At 42.2% G+C, this 22,613-nt stretch overlaps 1 protein-coding gene across 2 annotated transcripts in view; it reads right to left on the bottom strand.

Moving 5' to 3' along the window:
• Positions 1-11,466: 11,466 nt before the first annotated feature.
• STMND1 (stathmin domain containing 1) overlaps positions 11,467-22,613 on the bottom strand; it is a 29,736-nt gene continuing 18,589 nt past the window's right edge. For both annotated transcript variants that reach the window (XM_053223194.1, XM_027040359.2), the window contains exons 4-5: positions 16,493-16,624; positions 11,467-15,597 (exon numbers count right to left, since the gene is read on the bottom strand). In XM_053223194.1, coding sequence (XP_053079169.1) covers positions 15,310-15,597; positions 16,493-16,624 — 420 coding nt within the window. In that variant the 3' untranslated portion in view covers positions 11,467-15,309. The remainder of the gene's footprint in view (positions 15,598-16,492; positions 16,625-22,613) is intronic.

Raw genomic sequence — 22,613 nt, 5'->3', positions numbered from 1 at the left:
TATCTATATCTGAGAATCTGTATATAAGTATACAGATTCTGTATATTAAATCAAAAGTACTAAATTATCTCAAAAAAAAAACCACACACACACACACACAAAAACAAAACAACCCTGGGAGTTAGAAGGAGTAGTAACTAAAACCATTCTTAGACATTCAGCTTAAGAACAGATGAAGAACGGGGGAGGAGCCAAGATGGCGAAACAGCATGGAAGTTTTTTGTGTGTCTCACATCCATGAAATATAGCCAGACCAACACTAAACCATCCTACACACCTAGAAAGCTGATTGGAGGATTAACACAACAATCTACACCACCTGAACCACAGAATTCAGCAGGTACGTGGTGCAGAGAGGTGAACTTGGGGAGCGAGAAGTCACGGAGGGCAGGGAGCTGCTTTTGCAGGCAGAGAGAGGATGGAGCCTCTGGGGGGGGGGGCGGGTAGAATACGGGAAAAGCACCCCCCCCAAAAGCAGCTGGAGAGAAAGTGGAAAATTGGAAATAGCCGCAGGAACTAAACTAAAAAGGGAGAAAAGAGAAAGGAGAGGGTCTAAATTCCATTAAGACTGTAAACAAGGAGAGCGCAAAGGCTGCAACTCCGCAGCTCGATACCTGGCGGTGCTCTGGTGGGAAGAGTGAATCCCCAGGAACAGAGTGGGGTCTGGGAGGTTCTCAGGCCACACGGGGAAAAGCAGTTCCACTGCTGGAAGGACATTTGGTAGAGACTGTTGAGGTCACCTGGTCCCAGCAGACCCCAGAAAACGGCCACATTCGCTGGTGCTGGAACAAGGTCCTTAAGGGTGAAGGCTGGTGCCAGATGTGTGTTGTGATTTTCCATAATTCCTGAAAAGCTGCAGCTACACTATCTTGCAAACTTTTGCTGGGGCAGGCTGGCACCTGGCCGCAGTCTCGGGGCACCGGCTGCAGCAGGGTCCAGCAAGCGTTCCTGCATGCAGCCAGCATTTGACCATTGCTCGGTGAGACCCTCCCGCAGAGGGGCAGAACGGGTCAAAGCCACAGGCCTTCAGAAGTAAGGGGCTGGGAAAACAGCCCCATCTGAGACAAAACTCGGGAGAGAGGTGCCCGGGGCCTGGTCACGGAGAGTGAGAAAGCGGGGAGTGGATGTAAGCTGAAGACAGGGGACGGGTGTGCGATTGCTGATCGGGGAGAACAGAGTTCCAATACTAGAGACTGGGTAGCTGGGTGGACCCATTTTCACCGCTCCCACCATGCACATACCCACCTATGAGCACTGCAACTATCCGCCCCAGTAGGCTAGTGGTGCCATCTAGTGGAGAATGGAGCCATTACACTGAACCCCACCCAACTGGGCCAACCTCACTCTTCAAGAACACAAGTCTCACCGCCAGCTTAGTTTATGGACTATAAAGCGCTACATAATCTGACTTCTAGGGGAAAACGAAGTAATTTCAGCCCTATTTCAATCTGTTAGCAGGTCCATCTATTCAATTTTCTTTCTTTTTTTCTTTTCTTTTACACTACTTTTCTTTTTCTTGAATACAGAAAGAGAAAAAATTCATTTTTATTTTCAATTTTTATTAAAAATATTTTTATTTAATTTTTTTACTATATTTTTTACTTTTGTGTAATTTTTTTTCAAATTCTTACTTCCATCATTTTATTTTAGTCTACTTCAGTGTATTCACCTTTTCAAATTTTCAAACGATTTCTTTTTCTTTTTTCTCATTTTCATTTCTTTTCTTTTGCTTGAATGCAGAAAGAGAAAAACTTCATTTTTACTTTCAATTTCTATTAAAAATATTTTTATTTATTTTTTTCTATATTTTTTGCTTTTATGTAAATTTTTTCAAATTCTATTTTACTTCCATCATTTTATTTTAGTCTTCTACATTGTACTCACTTTTTCAAATTTTCAAGCGATTTCTTTTTTTTCTTTTTTCTTTTTCATTTCTTTTCTTTTTCTTAAATACAGAAAGAGAAAACTTCATTTTATATTTAATTTTTATTAAAAACATTTTTCTTTAATTTTTTTCTACTATATTCTTTACTTTTGTGTAAATTTTCTCAAATTCTATTTTACTCCCATCATCTCATTGTAGTCTACTTCAGTGTATTCATTTTTTCAAATTCTCAAACAATTTCCTCCCCCCCCCTTTTTTTCTCTAATCTGTCAAGCCATTTTCAACACCCAGACCAAAAACACACCTAAGATCTAACATCATTTATTAGATTTGTGTGTTTAATTTTTTAATTTTAATTTTTTAAAATTTTAGTTCTTTTTTAATTTTAATTATTCTACCTCATTAACTCCTTTTCTCCCTTCAAAATAACAAAACGAAGGCATTCACCCCAAAAGAAAGAGCACGAAGAAACGACAGCCAGGGATTTAAGCAACACAGATACAAGCAAGATGTCTGAACCAGAATTTAGAATCACAATAATAAGAATACTAGCTCGAGTCAAAAATAGATTAGAATACTTTTCTGCAGAGATAAAAGAAGGAAAAACTCATCAGGGTGAAATATAAAATGCTATAACTGAGCTGCAATCATGGATGGATGCAGTGGCGGCAAGGATGGATGAGGCAGAACAGAGAATCAGCGATAGAGAGGACACACTTATAGAGAATAATGAAGCGGAAAAAAAGAGGGAGATGAAGGCACAAGAGCATAATTTAAGAATTAGAGAAATCAGGGGCGCCTGAATGGCTCAGCCGGTTAAGCGTCCGACTTCAGCCCAGGTCACCACGATCTCATGGTTTGTGAGTTCGAGCCCCGCGTCGGGCTCTGTGCTGACAGCTCAGAGCCTGGAGCCTGCTTTGGATGCTGTGTCTCCCTCTCTCTCTGCCCCTCCCCCACTCACGCTCTGTCTCTCTGTCAAAAATAAATAAACATTGAAAAAAATTTAAGAATTAGAGAAATCAGTGACTCATTAAAAAGGAACAACATCAGAATCATAGGGGACCCAGAAGATAAAGAGAGAGAAAAAGGGGTAGAAGGGTTATGTCGAAAACTTTCCTAACCTGGGGAAAGACAGAGACATCAAAATCCAGGAAGCACAGAGGACCCCCATTAGATTCAACAAAAACCGACCATCAACAGGGCATATCATAGTCAAATTCACAAAATATTCAGGCAAGGAGAGAATCGTGAAAGCAGCAAGGGAAAAAAAGTCCCTAACCTACAAGGGAGGACAGATCAGGTTTGCAGCCGACCTACCCACAGAAACTTGGCAGGCCAGGAAGGAGTGGTGGGATATATTCAAGGTGCTGAATCAGAAAAATAGGCAGCCAAGAAGTCTTTAGCCAGCAAGGCTGTCATTCAAAATAGAAGGAGAGATAAAGTTTCCCAGACAAACAAAAATTAAAGGAGTGTGTGACCACTAAACCAGCCCTGTTGGGGCGCCTGGGTGGCGCAGTCGGTTAAGCGTCCGACTTCAGCCAGGTCACGATCTCGCGGTCCGTGAGTTCGAGCCCCGCGTCGGGCTCTGGGCTGATGGCTCAGAGCCTGGAGTCTGTTTCCGATTCTGTGTCTCCCTCTCTCTCTGCCCCTCCCCGTTCATGCTCTGTCTCTCTCTGTCCCCAAAATAAATAAACGTTGAAAAAAAAAATTTTTTTTAAAGAAATTTTAAGGGGACTCTCTGAGGGGAGAAAAGACTAAAAAATATATATACATACATATATATGCATATATATACCAAAAGCAACAAAGATTAGAAAGGACCAGAGAACACCACCAGAAACTCCAACTCTACAAGCATCATAATGGCAATAAACTCATATCTTTCAGGACTCACTCTAAACATCAATGGACTCAATGCTCCAATCAAAAGACATAAGGTAACAGAATGGATAAGAAAACAAGATCCATCTATATGCTGTTTACAAGAGATCACTTTAGACCTAGACACCTTCAGAATGAAAATAAGGGGATGGAGAACCATCTATCATGCTAATGGTCAACAAAAGAAAGCTGGAGTAGCCATACTTATATCAGACTCTAGACTTTAAAATAAAGACTGTATGAAGAGATGCAGAAGGGCATTATATCATACTCAAGGGGTCTATCCACCAAGAAGACGTAACAATTGTAAACACTTACGTGCCATATGTGAGAGCACTCAAATATATAAATCAATTCATCACAAACATAAAGAAACTCATCAATAGTAATGCCATAATAGGAGACTTCAACACCCCACTGACAACAATGGACAGATCATCTAATCAAAAAATCAAAAGGAAACAATGGCTTTGAATGACACACTGGACCAGATGGACTTAACAGATATATTCAGAACATTTCATCCTAAAGCAGTAGAATATACATTCTTCTCCAGTGCACATGGAATGTTCTCCAGGATAGACCATATACTGGGACACAAATCAGCCCAAAGTAAGTACAAAGAGATCGAGATCATACCATGCATATTTTCAGACCACAACGCTGTGAAACTCGAAATCAACCACAAGAAAAAATTTGGAAAGGTAACAAATACTTGGAGACTGAAGAGCATTCTACTAAAGAATGAATGGGCTAACCAAGAAGTTAAAGAGGAAATTAAAAAGTATATGGAAGTCAATGAAAATGATAACACCACAACCCAAAACCTCTGGGACACAGCAAAGGCGGTGATAAGAGGAAAGTATATAGTGATCCAGGCCTTCCTAAAAAAGGAAGAAAGATCTCAGATACACAACCTACCCTTATGCCTTAAGGAGCTGGAAAAAGAACAGCAAATAAAACCCCAAACCAGCAGAAGACAGGAAATAATAAAGATTAGAGCAGAAATGAAATGCTATCAAAACCAAAAAAAACTGTAGAACAGATTAATGAAACCAGAAGCTGGTTCTTTGAAAGAATTAACAAAATGGATAAACCACTAGCCAGTTTGATCAAAAAGGAAAAGGAAAGGGCGCAAAGACATAAAATCTAGAATGAAAGAGGAGAGATCACAACCAACACAGCAGAAATAAAAACAATAATAAGAGAATATTATGAGCAATTACATGCCAATAAAATGGGCAATCTGGAAGAAATGGACAAATTCCTAGAAACATATACACTACCAAAACTGAAACAGGAAGAAATAGAAAATTTGAACAGACCCATAACAGTAAGGAAATTGAATTAGTAATCAAAAATCTGCCAAAAAACAAGAGTCCAGAGCCAGATGGCTTTCCAGGGGAATTCTACCAAACATTTAAGGAAGAGTTAACACCTATTCTCTTGAAGGTGTTCCAAAAAGTAGAAATGGAAGGAAAACTTCCAAACTCTTTCTATGAAGCCAGCATTACCTTGATTCAAAACCAGACAGAGACCCCACTAAAAAGGAGAACTATAGACCAATTTCCCTGATGAACATGGATGCAAAAATCCTCAACAAGATATTAGCCAACCGGATCCAACAATACATTAAAAAAAATTATTCACCACGACCAAGTGGGATTTATATCTGGGATGCATGGCTGGTTCAATATCTGTAAAACAATTAACATGATTCATCACATCAATAAAAGAAAGGACAAGAACCATATGATTCTCTCAATAGATGCAGAGAAAGCATTTGACAAAATACAGCATCCTTTCTTGATAAAAACCCTCAAGAAAGTAGGGATAGAAGGAGCATACCTAGACATCATAAAAGCCATATATGAATGACCCAATGCTAATATCATCCTCAATGGGGAAAAACTGAGACCTTTCCCCCTAAGGTCAGGAACAAAACAGGGATGTCCACTCTCGCCACTGTTATTCAACCTAGTATTGGGAGTCTTAGTCTCTGCAATCAGACAATACAAAGAAATAAAAGGCATCCAAATTGGCCAGGAGGAGGTCAAACCTTCACTCCTCGCAAATGACATGATACTCTATATGGAAAACCCAAAAGATTCCACCACCAAACTGCTGGAATTGATTCATGAATTCAGCAAAGTTGCAGGATATAAAATCAACGCACAGAAATTGGTTGCATTCCTATACACCAACAATGAAGCAACAGAAAAAGAAATCAAGGAATCGATCCCATTTACAGTTGCACCAAAACCCATAAAATACCTAGGAATAAATCTAATCAAAGAGGTGAAAAATCTATACACTGAAAACTATAGAAAGCTTATGAAAGAAATTGAAGAAGACCCAAAATGATGGAAAAAGATTCCATGCTCCTGGATAGGAAGAACAAATATTGTTAAAATGTCGATACTACCCAAAGCAATCTACATATTCAATGCAATCCCTATCAAAATAACACCAGCATTCCTCACGGAGCTAGAACAAATAATCCTAAAATTTGTATGGAACCAGAAAAGACCTTCTTAGCCAAAGCAATCTTGAAAAAGAAAACCAAACCAGGAGGCATCACAATCCCAGACTTCAAGCTATACTACAAAGCTGTAATCATCAAGACAGTATGGTCCTGGCACAAAAACAGACACTCAGATCAATGGAACAGAATAGAGAACCCAGAAATCGACCCACAGACATATGGCCAACTAATCTTTGACAAAGCAGGAAAGAATATTCAATGGAATAAATACAGTCTCTTTAGCAAGTGGTGCTGGGAAAATGGCAGCGATATGCAGAAGAATGAACCTAGACCACTTTCTTACACCAGACACAAAAATAAACTCAAAATGGATGAAAGACCTCAATGTAAGATAGGAAGCCATCAAAATCCTCGAGGAGGAAGTAGGCAAAAACCTCTTTGATCTTGGCCGCAGCAACTTCTTACTCAACACATCTCTGGAGGCAAGGAAAACAAATGCAAAAATGAACTACTGGAACCTCATCAAAATAAAAATCTTCTGCACAGAAAAGGAAACAATCAGCAAAACTAAAAGGCAATTGACAGAATGGGAGGAGATATTAGAAAATGACATATCAGTTAAAGGGTTAGGATCTAAAATCTATAAAGAACTTCTCAAACTCAACACCCAAAAAACAAACAATCCAGTGAAGAAATGGGCAAAAGACATGAATAGACACTTCTCCAAAGAAGACATCCAGATGGCCAACCAGATGAAAAAATGCTCAACATCACTCATCATCAGGGAAATACCACCTCACAGTGGTCAGAGTGGCTAACATTAACAACTCAGGAAACAGCAGATGCTGGTGAGGATGTGGAGAAACGGGAACCCTCTTGCACTGTTGGTGGGAATGCAAACTGGTGCAGCCACTCTGGGAAACAGTGTGGAGGTTCCTCAAAAAACTAAAACTAAAACTACCCTATGACCCAGCAATTGCACTACTAAGCATTTAGCCAAGGGATACAGGTGCGGTGTTTCGAAGGGACACAGGCACCCCCATGTCTATAGCAGCACTATCAACAATAGCCAAAGTATGGAAAGAGCCCAAATGTCCATCGATAGATGAATGGATAAATGGATAGAGAAGATGTGGTATATATACACAATGGAGTATTGCTTGGCAATCAAAAAGAATGAAATCTTGCCATTTGCAACTACGTGGATGGAACTGGAGGGTATTCTGCTAAGTGAACTTAGAGAAAAACAAAAATCATATGGCTTCACTCATATGAGGACTTTAAGAGACAAAACACATGAACATAAGGGAAGGGAAACAAAAATGTAAAAACAGGGAGGGGGACAAAACAGAAGAGACTCATAAATATGGAGAACAAACTGAGGGTTATGGGAGTTGTGGGAGGGGGGATGGGCTAAATGGGTAAGGGGCATTAAGGAATCTACTCCTGAAATCATTGTTGCACCATATGCTAACTGATTTGGATGTAAATTTTAAAAAATAATTAAAAAAAAAGAACAGATGAAGAAAGAGGAGAAGCATATTGAAAAGTATTCACTGATCTTGTTGAGGTGATGTGGGGCTATACTGGAGATGTGGGAGGGCTCAAGCTGGCTGGTTGTTGGGAGGTTCCAGGGGGCACCATGAAGGTCCTGGTGTCCCCCACTGAGCTGGGAATATTGTGCACACCCTGCTATGCCCCTTGAGCATATGAAATAGCAGACTTTTATCAGGCTGAGCAGCATGAAATTGCCAATGAATGGACCATATTTAACCTCTGAGTTTTATATTACAGACAGTGGAATGTAATGTTTCAGCCAAGCCAATACTCCAAGGCCATCTGCCCAGGGCTTCACTTTCTTCCTTTTCGCCCTACAGCACGTCACATTGGAGATGTTAGTCTTTCTAGCAACCGATTCGCAGGCCAGCAATTGTTCCCCATGGGCCGAGGACTCAAGTCCACACGAACTTCTCTACCTTGGCTGCTGCAGCTGGCGATCAATTCAATTGTTTTTTCTGGTCCAGATTTCCAGCATGTAAACCACACAGGTCACAGCAATGTGGAGGGATAAAGGAATAAGTGTCCCTCCTAGGAGAGTTACCCAAATGGTTCCAAGCCATCTGAACTAATCAAGCACTCAGTCAGTGCCACGGTATTTCTGTCCAAATGGCAATTTCCTACATCGCCAAGTTTTCTGCAATGGGAGACACAAGATGCAAAACAAACATTTCCATGTTATAGAGCTTAGGAGATAAAACTGAAGGCATTCAAGACTAGTTTCATAAACTAGCATTTGTATGTTGACTGCAGAATCATTCATAATAACCTATAAAAGTGAGAAATTGAAACTAACCCAAACCTCCTATAACAGGGATGAATTAATTAATTAATAGCAGTCTCTTCCAGCTTTTTTGGAAACGCAAATCCCCTTAAATATTTTCAGCAAAAATATTTTCAGCAATTTTGAATGGCATGCGAGAATGAACTGATTTTAAATAAAAAAATATTTAAAAAAGTTTTGATCCTAATTCCTTCAAAATGTAATAGATGTAGGGGTGCCTGGGTGGCTCAGTTGGTTAAGTGTCTGACTCTTGATCTCAGCTCAGGTCATTATCTCCTGGTTCGTGAGTCCAAGCACCGCATCGGGCTCTGCACTGACAGTGTGGAGCCTGTTTGGGATTCTTTCTCTCCCTCTCTCTCTGCCCCTCCCCTGCTCCCCCCACCCCCCACCAAAACAAATTAAAAAACTTAAAAAAATAAAATATAATAGATGCAGTCAGGTCTGAAAGATTATTAGTTAATAAAAAATAGTCAATTTGACAGAAAGTCTTAAGAAACAATGCATATATACGGTAAGCAGTTTATTTTAACTTAAAACAGTTACATAAATTTTCATTGAAAATATTTTGGCATAACACCAACAAAGCATGATTGGAATTCTTAACATGAACCACACCTGTCATGCATTATCTAGAGCCAAAGTTTTAGGTGTTTTAATTAGAGGGTGCAATTTGTACATTTTATGAAATGATGTGAGCATAGAACCTTTGAAGTTTTTTTTACAATCTTATCTATTCCTTTACAGACCATTTTTATTTTTATTTATTACAGACTATTTTTATTTAAAATAGAGAAGCTATTAAGAATTAAATATAATAACCAGTACAAATGGCATTAATAGGTTTTAGAAGAAGTATCACTGACTTGGTAAGTATTGTTTTCAAGTTTATTTATTTATTTTAAGAGAGAGAGAGAGAGAGTACAAGTGGGAGAGGGCCAGAGAAAGAGGGAGAAAGAGAATCCCAAGCAAGCCCCACACTGACAGTGCGCAGCCCCACGTGGGGCTCAAACTCACAAACCGTGAGATCATGACCTGAGCCGAAACCAAGAGCCAGACGCTTCACGGACTGAGCCAGCCAGGCGCCCCTGACTTGTTAAATATTTAACTCGACGCTAGAGGGTAGGGGTCCTTGAGCCTGCTGGAAAGTGGCCTGAACTGAGTGCCTACAAGGGAGTGAAAGAACAGGGCAGACTTTGGTGAGAATCAGAACTACCTGGAAGGCTTGAGCAAACCCAGAACGTTGGGCCCTACCATCTGATACAGAAGGGCTGGGGTGGGACCTGAGAACTTGCCTTTATTACAAGGTGGGGAAGGGGCACACCCTGAAAATTGTTATGCCCAGAATTCGTGATCCCCAAAGACCACCAGGGAGCCGAGTCCGATGCAAAAGCAAAAGAGCCTTTATTCGAGCTAGCTCGAGCTCAGTCCCCTACCTGCACCGAGGCAGATACCAGGGAGAGAGAGCGAGTTTCAAAAGCACAAAGGTTTTATAGGGGTCTAGGGGCAGCCAATTGGCTGGGGAAGGGGCGTGGCCTCGGCCGATTGGCTGGGGAAGGGTCAGAGTCCTGTTACGCAGGTCGCTGGGCGTGTTTTGATCAGGAAGTTTGAATGGGTGAGAGGGAGGTTACTCAAGGGGAGGAGGCGTGGTCTAGGTGAAGGACACAGAGCAAGATGGAGTCGGCCGGCGTAGGTCCGCCCTTTCAAAAATCACTGGCATAAACCAGTCTGGAGGGTTGGTGAACAAATCTCCCTACCGTCTTTCTCCCACTTAGCATGTGAGCATTGCTGTTTGTTTTAAGCAAGGAAAAAGCATGAATTGTTTTCATATGCATTTTAGACGATACACTGTGTTTGCTTTAGGGATTGAGTTGTGTGACACAGAGAGAAAATTTATGTGTTAATTACTAGAAATTCGTAGGAATTGAAGTACAGCTTTCATGACCTTACTGTTTGGAATGAATGCATTCTGTGCTTAAAATAGCCAGTCGCTTTATTTTTAAGACTAATTTCTTGGTTCTGAATGATGAGAGAAAAAGTTTCAGACCCTTAGCTGCAAACACTCTTCTGTCCACAACACTTTGCAAATACAGCTCATCTTTATTCCTAATCCACGAAAAGCCAATTCGGATATAAGATGTAATTGTCAGTCTTGTTTTCTCTTTAGCACACGGGCTTTTGAAGCAGACTTGAGATCTCCGTGTGCTGAACAGCATCTGTGATGAGGCGAAGTCGGGAGTGGAGTCTGAAGGTGGGTCTGTAAAACTGGCTGCATGTGATCTTGTGTTCTTTTGCACTGACCATCCTGCGGGGAAGGGCGTGGAACAGAGAGCGAGCCAGGGAAACCAGCAGGGCAGTTTCTGCCCTGCAAGGTGTTCAGACTGTGTCGTCTTCACAGGGGAAATGTTCAAGATGTTTGACTTCTCCACCTTTTAAAAACAGAGACTGAGCATGCGTTCTTCCCGTCTTTAGCTACGGGAACCCTTAGAAACCTAAGAGGAAAACCATACAGTGTTGCATCATTAAGAACGACAGCGCGGAAGTAGATGTGTTTACGAATGAGAATGAGAAGTTGTTGAGTGAAAAAAAGCAAGTTGCAAAAGAGTTTGTGTAGCACGAGTCCACTTTTGCCAGGAAAAACGTGTTGAAATACATACAGCAAAATGCTCCCAGCAGTTTCTTAGCTGGAGGGAAGCACGTTGGTTTCCTGGTGGGTTTTTCCTTTTCTTTTCTTTTCTTTTTTTTTTTTGCGTCTTAGCTTTTTCAGTGTTTGTAATTCCACATTGCTTAGGTAATTTAAAAGAAGGGGGGGGGAGGCAGCAAATACAAGTGACACAGAGAGACCATAACGGTCATCTCCCACAGTTTATTTTAAAATAATGCCCTTTCCTGACCCAAGATGCTCTAGAAAAAGGTGTGGTGTCTACAGGTTATGTGGGGGCAAAGCGATCTATCTGCTGACACCCCAAAGCACCGCACAGCTTTAAAATGCAGTATTTACCGTGTAATTACGACTTCAAATACTAGCTGTTTACTAGCAGTGGAGTAACACACAGAAATAGGCTCAGTCATAAATTACTGGTAGTCGCTATAGCAACACTGCGATAAGTTCTATTCTTGTTACCGTGATTGCACAATCACTTTTGATCTAACATAAATAAGAATCTTACAACGTGTAGTACTTTCAATATATGTGAAATATTTTAAACACACCTTTTATTTTTTTAAACTTTTTTTTTAATGTTTATCCATTTTTGAGAGAGAGAGGCAGAGCGCGAGCCGGGGAGGGGGCAGAGAGAGAGAGAGGGAGACACAGAATCCGAAGCGGGCTCCGGGCTCCAAGCTGTCAGCACAGAGCCCGATGTGGGGCTCGAACTCATGAACCACGAGATCATGACCTGAGCCGGAGTCGGATGCTTAACTGACTGAGCCACCCACACACCCTTTAAATATACCTTTTAAATATTAGTTTAGGTATAAATTATCCATAAGGGTTTTTTTGTTCACCCCCCTAAACTGGAGGGTTTACTAAACATCAAGTTTACCTCCTATGAGACTGGACCAGACCGTCTTTCACAAGGAAATCGATATAGGCGTTTTTCTGTTGCACCCAATTAAAACGGTTATAGGGACATTTACCTAAGTTTGTCTTCCTGACTCATAACTTCCTGAAGGTTGTAGCTGGATTTGAGTTGAAATACCCTGGCAGCTGTTCAAAACCTTCTGCTTCAGCAATGAGAAAACCAATTAGGTTATTCTCAACACATAAAATTAATGTGATCCCAGAGGCTATATTTTAGAAATCTCTTTCTTTTCTCTTACTCTTCAGTGTAAATCATCCTTTTAAATAAAAAAAAAAAAATGAAAACAAAAAGAGGATCATGGGAAAAAGTCACATTTACATTTGAAGTTAAAAAATAGTACGTTGCCGGGATGGGCTGACCGCTCTGGAGGCAGTGGGAGGATTCAAACCCCAGCCAGACCCCCTTGATGCCAGGGTTCGTGAAGGTGAAAAGTCCTTAGAGCCTCTGAGCCTGTTTCTTCGTCCGTAAAGCCTCGGTCTGTTTGGTGAGTAGTAATATACTTAGAGTTTAAGAGCCATTCCTTGTATCCAGGTGTATATTTTCATCACTTCTCTTCCCACCCTGTTAAAGTGTTTCTTGCTAAGAAAATACATGGCTAGTCATTCTGGATGTGTTACTCCGCTGTATTTAACTCTATGTAGAAAGCTTTCCAAGCCAGGTTATCAGCGATGATGTTCACATCTGTAGTGCATATATTTGAACTCAACAAATGTGTCACCCAAGCCACTGTAAGTAAGAGCATAGAAGTTCAAGAGAAAGTATTAGTGGGATATTTATCAAATTGGGGGATTTAATATACAACAATTACTATAGAGGCACCTGGGTGGCTCAGTTGGTTAAGCGTCCGACTCTTGATTTCGGCTCCGGTCATCATCTCAGGGCTTGGGATCCAAACTGACAGTGGGGAGCCTGCTTGGGATTCTCTTTCTCTTCCTCTCTCTCTGCCCCTCCCCAACCCGCACATGTGCTTTCTCTCTCTCTCTCTCTCTCTCTCTCTCTCAAAATTAAAGACAAAAAACTTTGAAAACAAAACAAATCAATTACTACACATTTGCACTCCGTGTATATTTGGGCCATTTAAATTTTTTTATTTACAGAGATCTGAATGATACCTAAATCCTTTCGAAGTGGCCTACTGCAATCATTTCAGCTACTGTAATATTTTGTAAGATTATCACATGTCACCACAAGATAGCTGCCAGAAAAAATCTCAGGACAATATGGAAAGCATCATGTTGGCCACCTGGGATTTTACATAAATCGTATTCTATAATATTATGGCATATTCCAGTTTCCACAGTACTTTTAGACCCATTATTTCATTTGGGTTGATGGAAGCGGTTATCCCAAATTAATATATAAGGTAATGGAGACACAGACTGCCCTGGACCAGGGCTCTGCAGGTCACATTGTAAGAAGGAGATCGTGGTTCTTAAAGGTTTGGGTTCCAGAATGGGTTTTGAAAGAAGCCCCTCCATCATACCACCATCATACCTGGCTACCGGATCCCGAGTCCTACAATATCCCAAAGGGAATGCATAAGCAGCAGGTGCCTCGTGGTCCTCCGGTCAAATTGCACTGTCCCCAGCCACTGGTTCCCATCTTTGGGGGCTGTCCTGCTTCTCAGAGATGTGTGGGGACACCGATGCATCCACTAACAAAATATTTACACGGCACTTATGATGTGCCATTCACCTTCGGAGGGACAAAAAGATGCAACTGTGAACAAGACACTCATCTCCTGCTCTGCTAAAACCGAAATATTTCGTGGTGGAGCTGAAAACCTATCAGGCGATTTCAAGTGGGTGGCAAGTGCAGAGGTGAGTGGGCCAGGGTGCCGAAAGTCAACTGGAAGAGAGCAGCACCAACCCAGACCGGGAGCTTTGGACTAAGTGGTCTGAGTGGAGACACAAACAACAAGAAGGCATTAGTCGGCTCCAGCAGCGAGAGGGAGAGAGGGGAAGAGGGGAGCTGCACGTGCAAAGACCCTGAAGCAGAGGAGAAGCAGTGTGATGAGTCTGAGGGGCTCAAGTTCAGCACAAGTGAATTGTGAAAGCAGAGATCCTTACCAGTCACAGAAAGGGTTCTGGACTCTGCTTTGACCACGAAAGGCACCCAGGGAAGGGTTTTAACCAGAGGACTGTGGTATAGGGACCAAGGAAACTTTTGTAGAGATCCAGTTGAATGACAGGAGGGTGGTGTGAGGGGAAATGTGTGAAAATGGATGGGAGATCTTCAGGATGTAGACTCATCAGAGGCGCCCGGGTGGCTCAGTCGGTTAAGTGCCGGGCTCTTGATTTCAGTTCAGGTCATGATCTCACGGTTCATGGGATTGAGCCCCACATGGGGCCTGGGAATCCTGCCTGGGATTCTCTCTCGCCCTCTCTCTCTCTCTCTCTGCAACTCCCCTGCTTGCACACATGCTTTCTCTCTCAAAATAAATAAACAAACAAATAAATAAAAAAAAGAATGTAGATCTGTCAGACTCCCATGGGGGAGTTAGGCACAGGGCCTCCTGTCAGTGTACCGCCTCCAGGACATCCCCCACCCCTAGACCCTAGTGAAGTTTGTCTTTTTTCATACTTAACTCTCTGAATTGGATATTGCTTCCTTAAGCTGTATGGATGAAAGTGTAATTCAAACAGCTTCAAGATATTGCTTTCCATCTTTCACAACACAGAATGAGAATAATGAAACATACAGATAAGCATACAGATCATTCAAACACGTAATACAAATCTGTGCAATTTGTCTGAAGGGACCCTCAGAGGGTGAACATAGCCAACGGGCAGGAGCAAAAAAGAAGGGTTTCATCTGGCACAAACACATTAACGTAAGCTGGGAAGTATTCATAAAGATGTCTTCATAGCGTCTGAAGCCCCACTGGAAGAGAATGCTAACTTTATAATGTGGAAGCCAGTCAGATCTTCCTGGGTTTTTTCCCCCCCTTTTGCTAGCTAGCATAGATATTGAATTGACTCAGCCAAGTTCAGCCCATGCACATTATACAATCGTTCCTAAACCCATGGCAAATCCCAGTGGGGTGAGATCAGGCCTCCAGAAAAACATGAGACAGACTAAAATTGTCACAATCAGGGAGAATGGATGTCTTTTCATGAAATCCACATAAGATGGCTTATTCAAATACATCATCTGCTTGGTTGTAAGACACATCTGACTCCACCAACCCATATCCTTCATAACTGAAGTTTCTATCACTCGATGCTGTATGACTCTTCTTCCCTTTCAAAGGCTTTCCTCCCTGCGGGTCAGACGGCTCAAACTCAAACACAGCAGAACTCACAGCCTGAGGTCCTTTGGCAAACAGAACCTCAGCCCCTTCCGGCTCAGCTGCATCTGAATGATTGGCTGGGGACAAGAGTCGGTCACTCCTTAGCCTTTTTCTTATTTCTTCTTCTTTACTCTGAAAAGCGGTATTAAAGAATGAAAATGAGCCCCAATAACTTCCTCCGAGTTCTCATTAATATGCCTGAAATTAACCTGTATGATTTTCCATTTCATTATTCAGTCACTTCACAAACATGTGTTGAGGAACTACATAAAATCTTGGTTTGCGAGCATAATTTGTTCCGGAAACAGGCTGGTAATCCACTTGTACATCAAAGCGAATTTCAGAACCACTGGCTCAGTTGTGATCGTGTGACGTTCAGGTACGACTCATATTGCAAGGCATGGCTTGTTTATCAAGTTAAAGTTCATTAGAAACGTTTGCCCGTCTTGCGGAACGCTGGCAGAACAAGTTACTCGCAATCCAAGGTTTTACTGCACTATTAGACACTCGCACACTCCTACCCTAGTGGAGCTGAATGGGGAGTCACTTTTCCCCCCCGAGAGGCCAGGTAAAGGGATGGAGACAAAGGCTGTCAGACCACAGCTGTGAAAGCTGCTTCCCGGCAGGATGGGGGACAGAGGGTGATGGGGACCCGGGTCGGTAATGGAACAGGTGTTGGTCTAAAGGTCTGCACGGCCTCCTCTCGGCCTCTATCCTCCACCCCACGCCCCCCCCCATCCCCACCCCAAATGAAGCTTTTCTTCTTCCAATGAAGAAAGCTCCATACTTCATTCTGAGAATTGAACAATGCTTCCTTAGGCTATTCAGATGAGACAATACTTCAGCCAGCTTCAAGATGTTGCCTCCCTCCTTCACCACACAAAGAGAATTAAAGTAAAATTAAGCATCCTGCCTAGGAAGCACAGATCACTAAGACACTGGATCTGAATCTTCAAGCTGCAGATAGGAAAGGCCTACGTGGGCTCATTTCAGCAGGTAGCACACAGTGACACAAGAGCTCAGGTACCTTCTTGTGCATCTCCACCGCTCGCACCTTTTCTTCTAGATCGTTCGTTGTGAAAGCCTTTGCTTCCTTTTTGAGCTGAAGTTTTTTCAGCCTGGCTGGAGGCTTTCTCAGAGGCCACTCGGTCACGTTTGCCTGGAGGAAGAAAAGGGAAAAAACAACAAAAGGGAGAAACAGACATATTCACTGGTGGAGGAGAGAGATGGGAGAGGTAGAATCAACACAGTGTACAATGTCGATCCTAAAAATCTGAACAGATACGTTGGCAGATTTAAAAATCACGATGTGAACGCTGGTCACCCCAGAACTAATTCTTCGAAAAGAGAAAAAAAGGTCTATTAGATGCCTAGAAGGAAAGACAGGCTCTTTCTAAAACACATTAAAGAATGCAACAACGTTCTGGAGCTGGAAGAAGGCTCACGAGAAGAAAACGTTCTGGAGAATGAACACAGGTGGGAAAAGGTGGCAGACGAGTGATGAGTGAATGCTTAGTTCAAGGTCAAAAGTGAAACCTGATAATTTTGTAATATGCCACAGCTAGAAGCGCCTTTCCCTTGGGATCGAGATCGGTTTTGAGTACTTTGGGTCTCATGCAGGAGAAAATTAACCCGAGCAGCATCCTCGGGCTGGCCTTTGCCGTCAGGACTCTGTGAATGTTTTCAGGACGGGAGGAAAAATCCCCAACTATTTCGTGTGACTGACTACCCTTTCCAAAGTTCAAAGCAGAGATAATGACTTTCTGATGACAACTTCTAGTTATAAAAAGGAAAAGTGTCGTGAAGGGTTTATAAAAAAAGTTTTAATGTACATTTTTTTCTTTTTAAAAATTAGTTTTCTATAACGTACATCAGTTAGGAAAAAGTAACGTGACACGTAAATAACTGCATAGTCTTCTGTTGAACCCCCTGGCCCCCAGTCCTACTCATCAGCATGAACTATGTGAAAGAATTTGGTATGTGTGTTTCCAGGCATTCTCTACGTACATATATTTATGGACATATGTATGTGCAGTACAACTGTAACGCTAAACCAAACGTAAATGAAATGATACCCTCTACAGGCTGTGCAATTTGCCTTCTTTACTTACTTTGCTACGGACATCTTTCTAGTTCTATGACATCTTTCCAGTTCATTATAAAGTAAACTGATTGTTCTAGGTAATTTCTCCAAAGACTTTTAAAGGCAAAGGAGCCACTGATATCCATTGTAATATCTGAAAGAGTCTCTTTACGCTACAAGCCTGCTGGTCCTGAGAAAACACATCAGAGAGGCAGTCTAGCATGTTAGAAAAAGATGCCAGGTCAAGACTCAGACAGACCTCGGTCTGAGTCCTGACTTGGCCAAGGTGTGCTTTGTGTGAGTTCTTAAGCTCTGTGAACTGGCTTTTGTCACTTAAACGGTGGGTTTAATGATACTTATTTCACAGGATTTTCTTTTTTAAGGGACTGTACAGTAATCACTCGGGAAATGGTAATTACATTTCATTCAATGAAAGGAGTGACTGTTTTAATGAAGTTTTAAATTTTAATTGCAGTAGAGTTAACATACAGTGTAATATTCCTTCCAGGTGTACAATATAGTGATTCAACCATTCCTTACATCACCTGGTGCTCATCACAAGTGCCCTCCTTAATCCCCATCACCTGTTTTTCCCATGCCCTCCCCTCCCTTCTGGTAACAATCAGTTTGTTCTCTATAGTTAAGAGTGTTTCTCGGCTTCTCTCTCTCTTTCCCTTGCACGTCTGTTTCGTTTCTTAAATTCCACACATGAGTAAAATCGTATGGTATTTGTCTTTCTCTGACTGACTTATTTTGCATAGTATTATACTCTCTAGTTCCAACCATGTCATTGTAAATGGCAAGATTCCATTCTTTTTTATGGCTGTATAATATTCCTTATGTAACAATCCATCTATATATATAATATTATATACCCTACCACTTTTTTTTTAAAAGGGAATTTTTTTTAACGTTTATTTATTTTTGAGACAGAGAGAGACAGAGCATGAACGGGGGAGGGGCAGAGAGAGAGGGAGACACAGAATCGGAAGCAGGCTCCAGGCTCTGAGCCATCAGCCCAGAGCCCGACGCGGGGCTCGAACTCACGGGCCGCGAGATCGTGACCTGAGCTGAAGTTGAACGCTTAACCGACTGAGCCACCCAGGCGCCCCTTCCCTACCACTTTTTTATCCGTTCATCCATCAATGGACACTTGGGCTGCTTCCATAGTTTGGCTATTGTAGATAAAGCTGCTATAAACATAGGGGTGCATGGATCTCTTTGAATTAGTGTTTTAGCATTCTTTGAGTAAATACCCAGTAGTGTGATTACTGGATCGTTCTATTTTTAACTTTTGGAGGAATCTCCATACTGCTTTCCCCAGTGGCTGCACCAGTTTGCATTCCCACCAGTGGTGCAGGAGGGTTCCTTTTTCTCCACATCCTCACCAACACTTGTGGTTCCTTGGGTTTTTTATTGTGGCCATTCTGACAGGTGTGAGGTGATAGTTCATTGTGGTTTTGATCTGTATTTCCCTGATGATCAGTTATGTTGAGCATCTTGTCATGTGTCTGTTGGCCATCTGGATGTCTTTTTTTGGAGAAATGTCTGTAAATGTCTTCAAGCAGTGATTTTTTTTTTCTTTTTTAATGTTTATTTATTTTTGAGAGAGAGACAGAGCACGAGCTGGGGAGGGGCAGAGAGAGAGAGGGGGAGACACAGAATCCGAAGCAGGCTCCAGGCTCTGAGCTGTCAGCACAGAGCCCGATGTGGGGCTCGAACTCATGAACCACGAGATCGTGACCTGAGCCGAAGTCAGACACTTAACCAACTGAGCCACCCAGGTGTCCCCAAGCAGTGACTTTTTTCAATGACAGCACACAGAATCATCACCAAGATAGAGTATTTGTCCTGAAGGGCAGGAATGGGCCAGCAGGCGGCCTGGGCTTTAATCCGGGTTGACCTCTAATACCCACGGTGTCCCCTGAGGCAAGACACCTCTACTCTTCGGACTTCATGTTCTTACATGTAAAAATAGTGAGGGGGCTGAGGACCGCTAAGGTTCCCTCCAGGTTTAAGAACCATGCTTCTCAGAAAGCCGTTTAGAGGGAACCATTTGTTGAAGCTCTGGCTCACTTACAGCCATCAGACAGTTTTATGTGGTGAGAAGTTTTTCACTACATGAAAACCGTGGAATGTCTGTCAAAGCAAGTTCCCCTTCCCCCATCACTGTATTATTTTTATGACAATTGGCTGTTAGGCTTCCTCCTGGCAAAAGCCATTTGCTGCAAAGAGGGACGTACTTGCTGGAGTGGCTCAACTAAAGATACTGTGAAATTAGTATGAAAACAGTTTTTTAGGGAAGTTCACTCACAGAAGGCTAAAAACGTGAAATGGCAATCCCAGATTCAGTGAAGAAAGGCTCCATGAGGTTTGACACAGGAGTCTGAATCTTAACTAAAGGAGTAGGTGAGTGGTTCTGAGAGACTTGGGATTTCTGGTCTGGGTGGACTCTTCCTGTGGCTTTAGTTCAAAATGATGCCTAGGAAATCAAGTACTTCCTCCCGCTTCCGGAAGTTAATCCAACCTGGGCAACCCTCATCCTTTCCTGAGTTTGACATTTGAAGTAAAAGCCTTGGAAGACCTGAGGGAAAATATCTGTACTCTTTCCCACTGGATTTTATAAAGTCAGGCGTTACCAACTGTTGGCACTTAAAAATAACAATAATTGCATGATGCTTAGAGAGGGTGCTCCCTATAAAAACCCTAAACCTGTAGAAGTTACTAGTTCAATTATTTCCTTTAAGAATACCATCAGAAGACTGTCACACCCAAAGATGCTGTGATGAAGTTTGGATCTTGTTTCTAGCCAACCTGGCTTGTATATATTACTTCCTGTGGCCACCATGTAGCCCTCGGAGTTTCCCTAATTAGCTGTTGATCCACAGGTAAACCTACCGTGGCTATGTTCCCTCCCCAAAATCTTGTGCATAGAACGGGTCAAAGCTTCCAGGAGACCTGCCGTTCTTGCTCTAGCCCCGTGAGACCTCCCAGCAAGGTCACAGCGTCAGCTGACATTAGTCTTACCCAGCCCACTTCCTCCTCTTTAAAAAACTCCCTGTGAGGTTCAACGAGTAACGGTAGGGACTCTGATGCAAGAGAGACGAACTCCCTAACTGCACTGAAGGTTACCAAGGGCAAAAGTTGCCCAGAGAAGGGGGTACACTTTGGCCAGAGACAGAATGAGTCAACAGAGAAATTGGAGTCTTGTGTATGGAGGCCAAGGGGCAGGGAAAAAACGAGTCTGGGATAAAAGACACCTCAAGTGGATAATACCAATGTGGATAAATGAGAGCCAATTACACTTCTTGTAGAGATCTATACCAATCCAGACACACAGAGACGTGTGCGTATAAAGTCCATACACATTTATGATACACCCACTTAAGTCTCTTTAGAATATTTAAAAATATACTAAGAAATTCATTTAGTCTGATACTTAGGTTAATATTATATCATTATATATTATAATTAATTATATCAATCTAATTCTTTCTGAGTTACTCGGAGCAAATTCTATTAGTATGACTCTGTTTGAAAGCATGTTACCCCAGGGGCACTGTGAAATTGTTGTAGTACTTGCCAAGAAGCAAATGATAACAATTAAGAAAAAAGACGAATGGGGGCCTGTGGATAGATACTTCCCTGGACCTTCAGGGAGAGACTGACCCACAGAGGGGGTCCCCCAATTCAGCAGATGAATGGAGGACCTCACTTTTCAGCATCCTGTCTTATTTTTCACTCTACATGAGAACTAAATTAAAGAAGGGGACAGATCTGGGGCACCTGGGTGGCCCTGTCGGTTAATTGTCTGATTTTCGCTCAGGTCATGATCTCACCATTCGTGAGTTTGAGCCCCGCATCGGGCTTAGCACTGCAGAGGCTGTGAAGGTGGAGCCTGCTTGGGATTCTCTCTCTCTTCCTCTCTCTCTGCCCCTCCCCCCCCCTCTCTCAAAACAAATAAACTTAAAAAAAAAAAAAGAAGGGACAGATCTAACATTCCCTGGTATTTATACTAATGGTATATGTTAGAAGTCTTGTTTTTAAAGTATTCTCACATTTATTTCTATTTTTCCCCCATAATATTTGATTTAAAAGATTTTGGGGGACCAATGAAGAAACCGTGTTACATGGCTTCATCACATTGTATAACTGCTGACATTACTAACATCCCTTTGGTTTGCATTTTTAGCCAATTTTATCATCTGTTGTTTTCTTCTAAAAATATTATTAAATATTGGATAGGAAAAGCATTAACTATCCAATAATACTTCCGTTCTTAGTATGTTCCCTTTTCAGTATTCACTACTCATCTTTTCACATTGGCTCAAAACTTTTGCCAAAATATGAAGGCACCTGGTGTCTGATATATGCATGTTCTCAGCTACAGCTGAACTGTAAGAGACTTTACCTGTGACGCTAAGCAATTATACCTCTCCCTCATTTCCCTGTGTTCCTGGGGATACTCTTTGTCCTCTGCCTGGAAGTATGTTACATTTTCAGGAATCCTTTAGAATTCTTACACAATGGGGGATTTCATTTCAAAAGATTTAACAGTTTCCAGCTTTATAATGAATCTGAGGGCTTTGTGTATGTTGGTAGAAAAGTCAGGGCAGTGATTCTTGGCCTGGGCTGCCCACCAGAATAACCTGGGAGCTTTCGAAAGCACTGCGGCCAGAGCCCATCCCCAGCCAGTGGTCCCAGGGGGACCCAGGCACTGGGATTTTCTTTCTTTTCTTTTTTTTAAACATAATTTTTAAATGTTTATTTAATTTTGAGAGAGGGAGAGAGACAGAGCTCGAGGGAGGGAGGGGTAGAGAGAGGGAGACACAGAATCCAAAGCTGTCTCCAGGCTCTGAGCTGTCAACACAGAGCCCAATGTGGGGCTCGAACCCACGAACTGTGAGATCGTTACCTTGAGCCGAGGTGGGACGCTCAACCAACTGAGCCGCCTAGGCACCCTGCGAATCCCAAGGAGGCTCCTCACTGTCAGCACAGAGCCCCATGTGGGGCTCAAACTCACAAACTGTGAGACCACGACCGGAGCCAAAACCAAGAGTCGGAT

Source organism: Acinonyx jubatus, chromosome B2 (genome assembly GCF_027475565.1).
Source record: "Acinonyx jubatus isolate Ajub_Pintada_27869175 chromosome B2, VMU_Ajub_asm_v1.0, whole genome shotgun sequence".
Lineage (NCBI taxonomy): Eukaryota > Metazoa > Chordata > Mammalia > Carnivora > Felidae > Acinonyx > Acinonyx jubatus.
The sequence above is the reverse complement of the archived record's forward strand: the minus strand, read 5'-3'. Positions and strand labels throughout refer to the sequence as shown.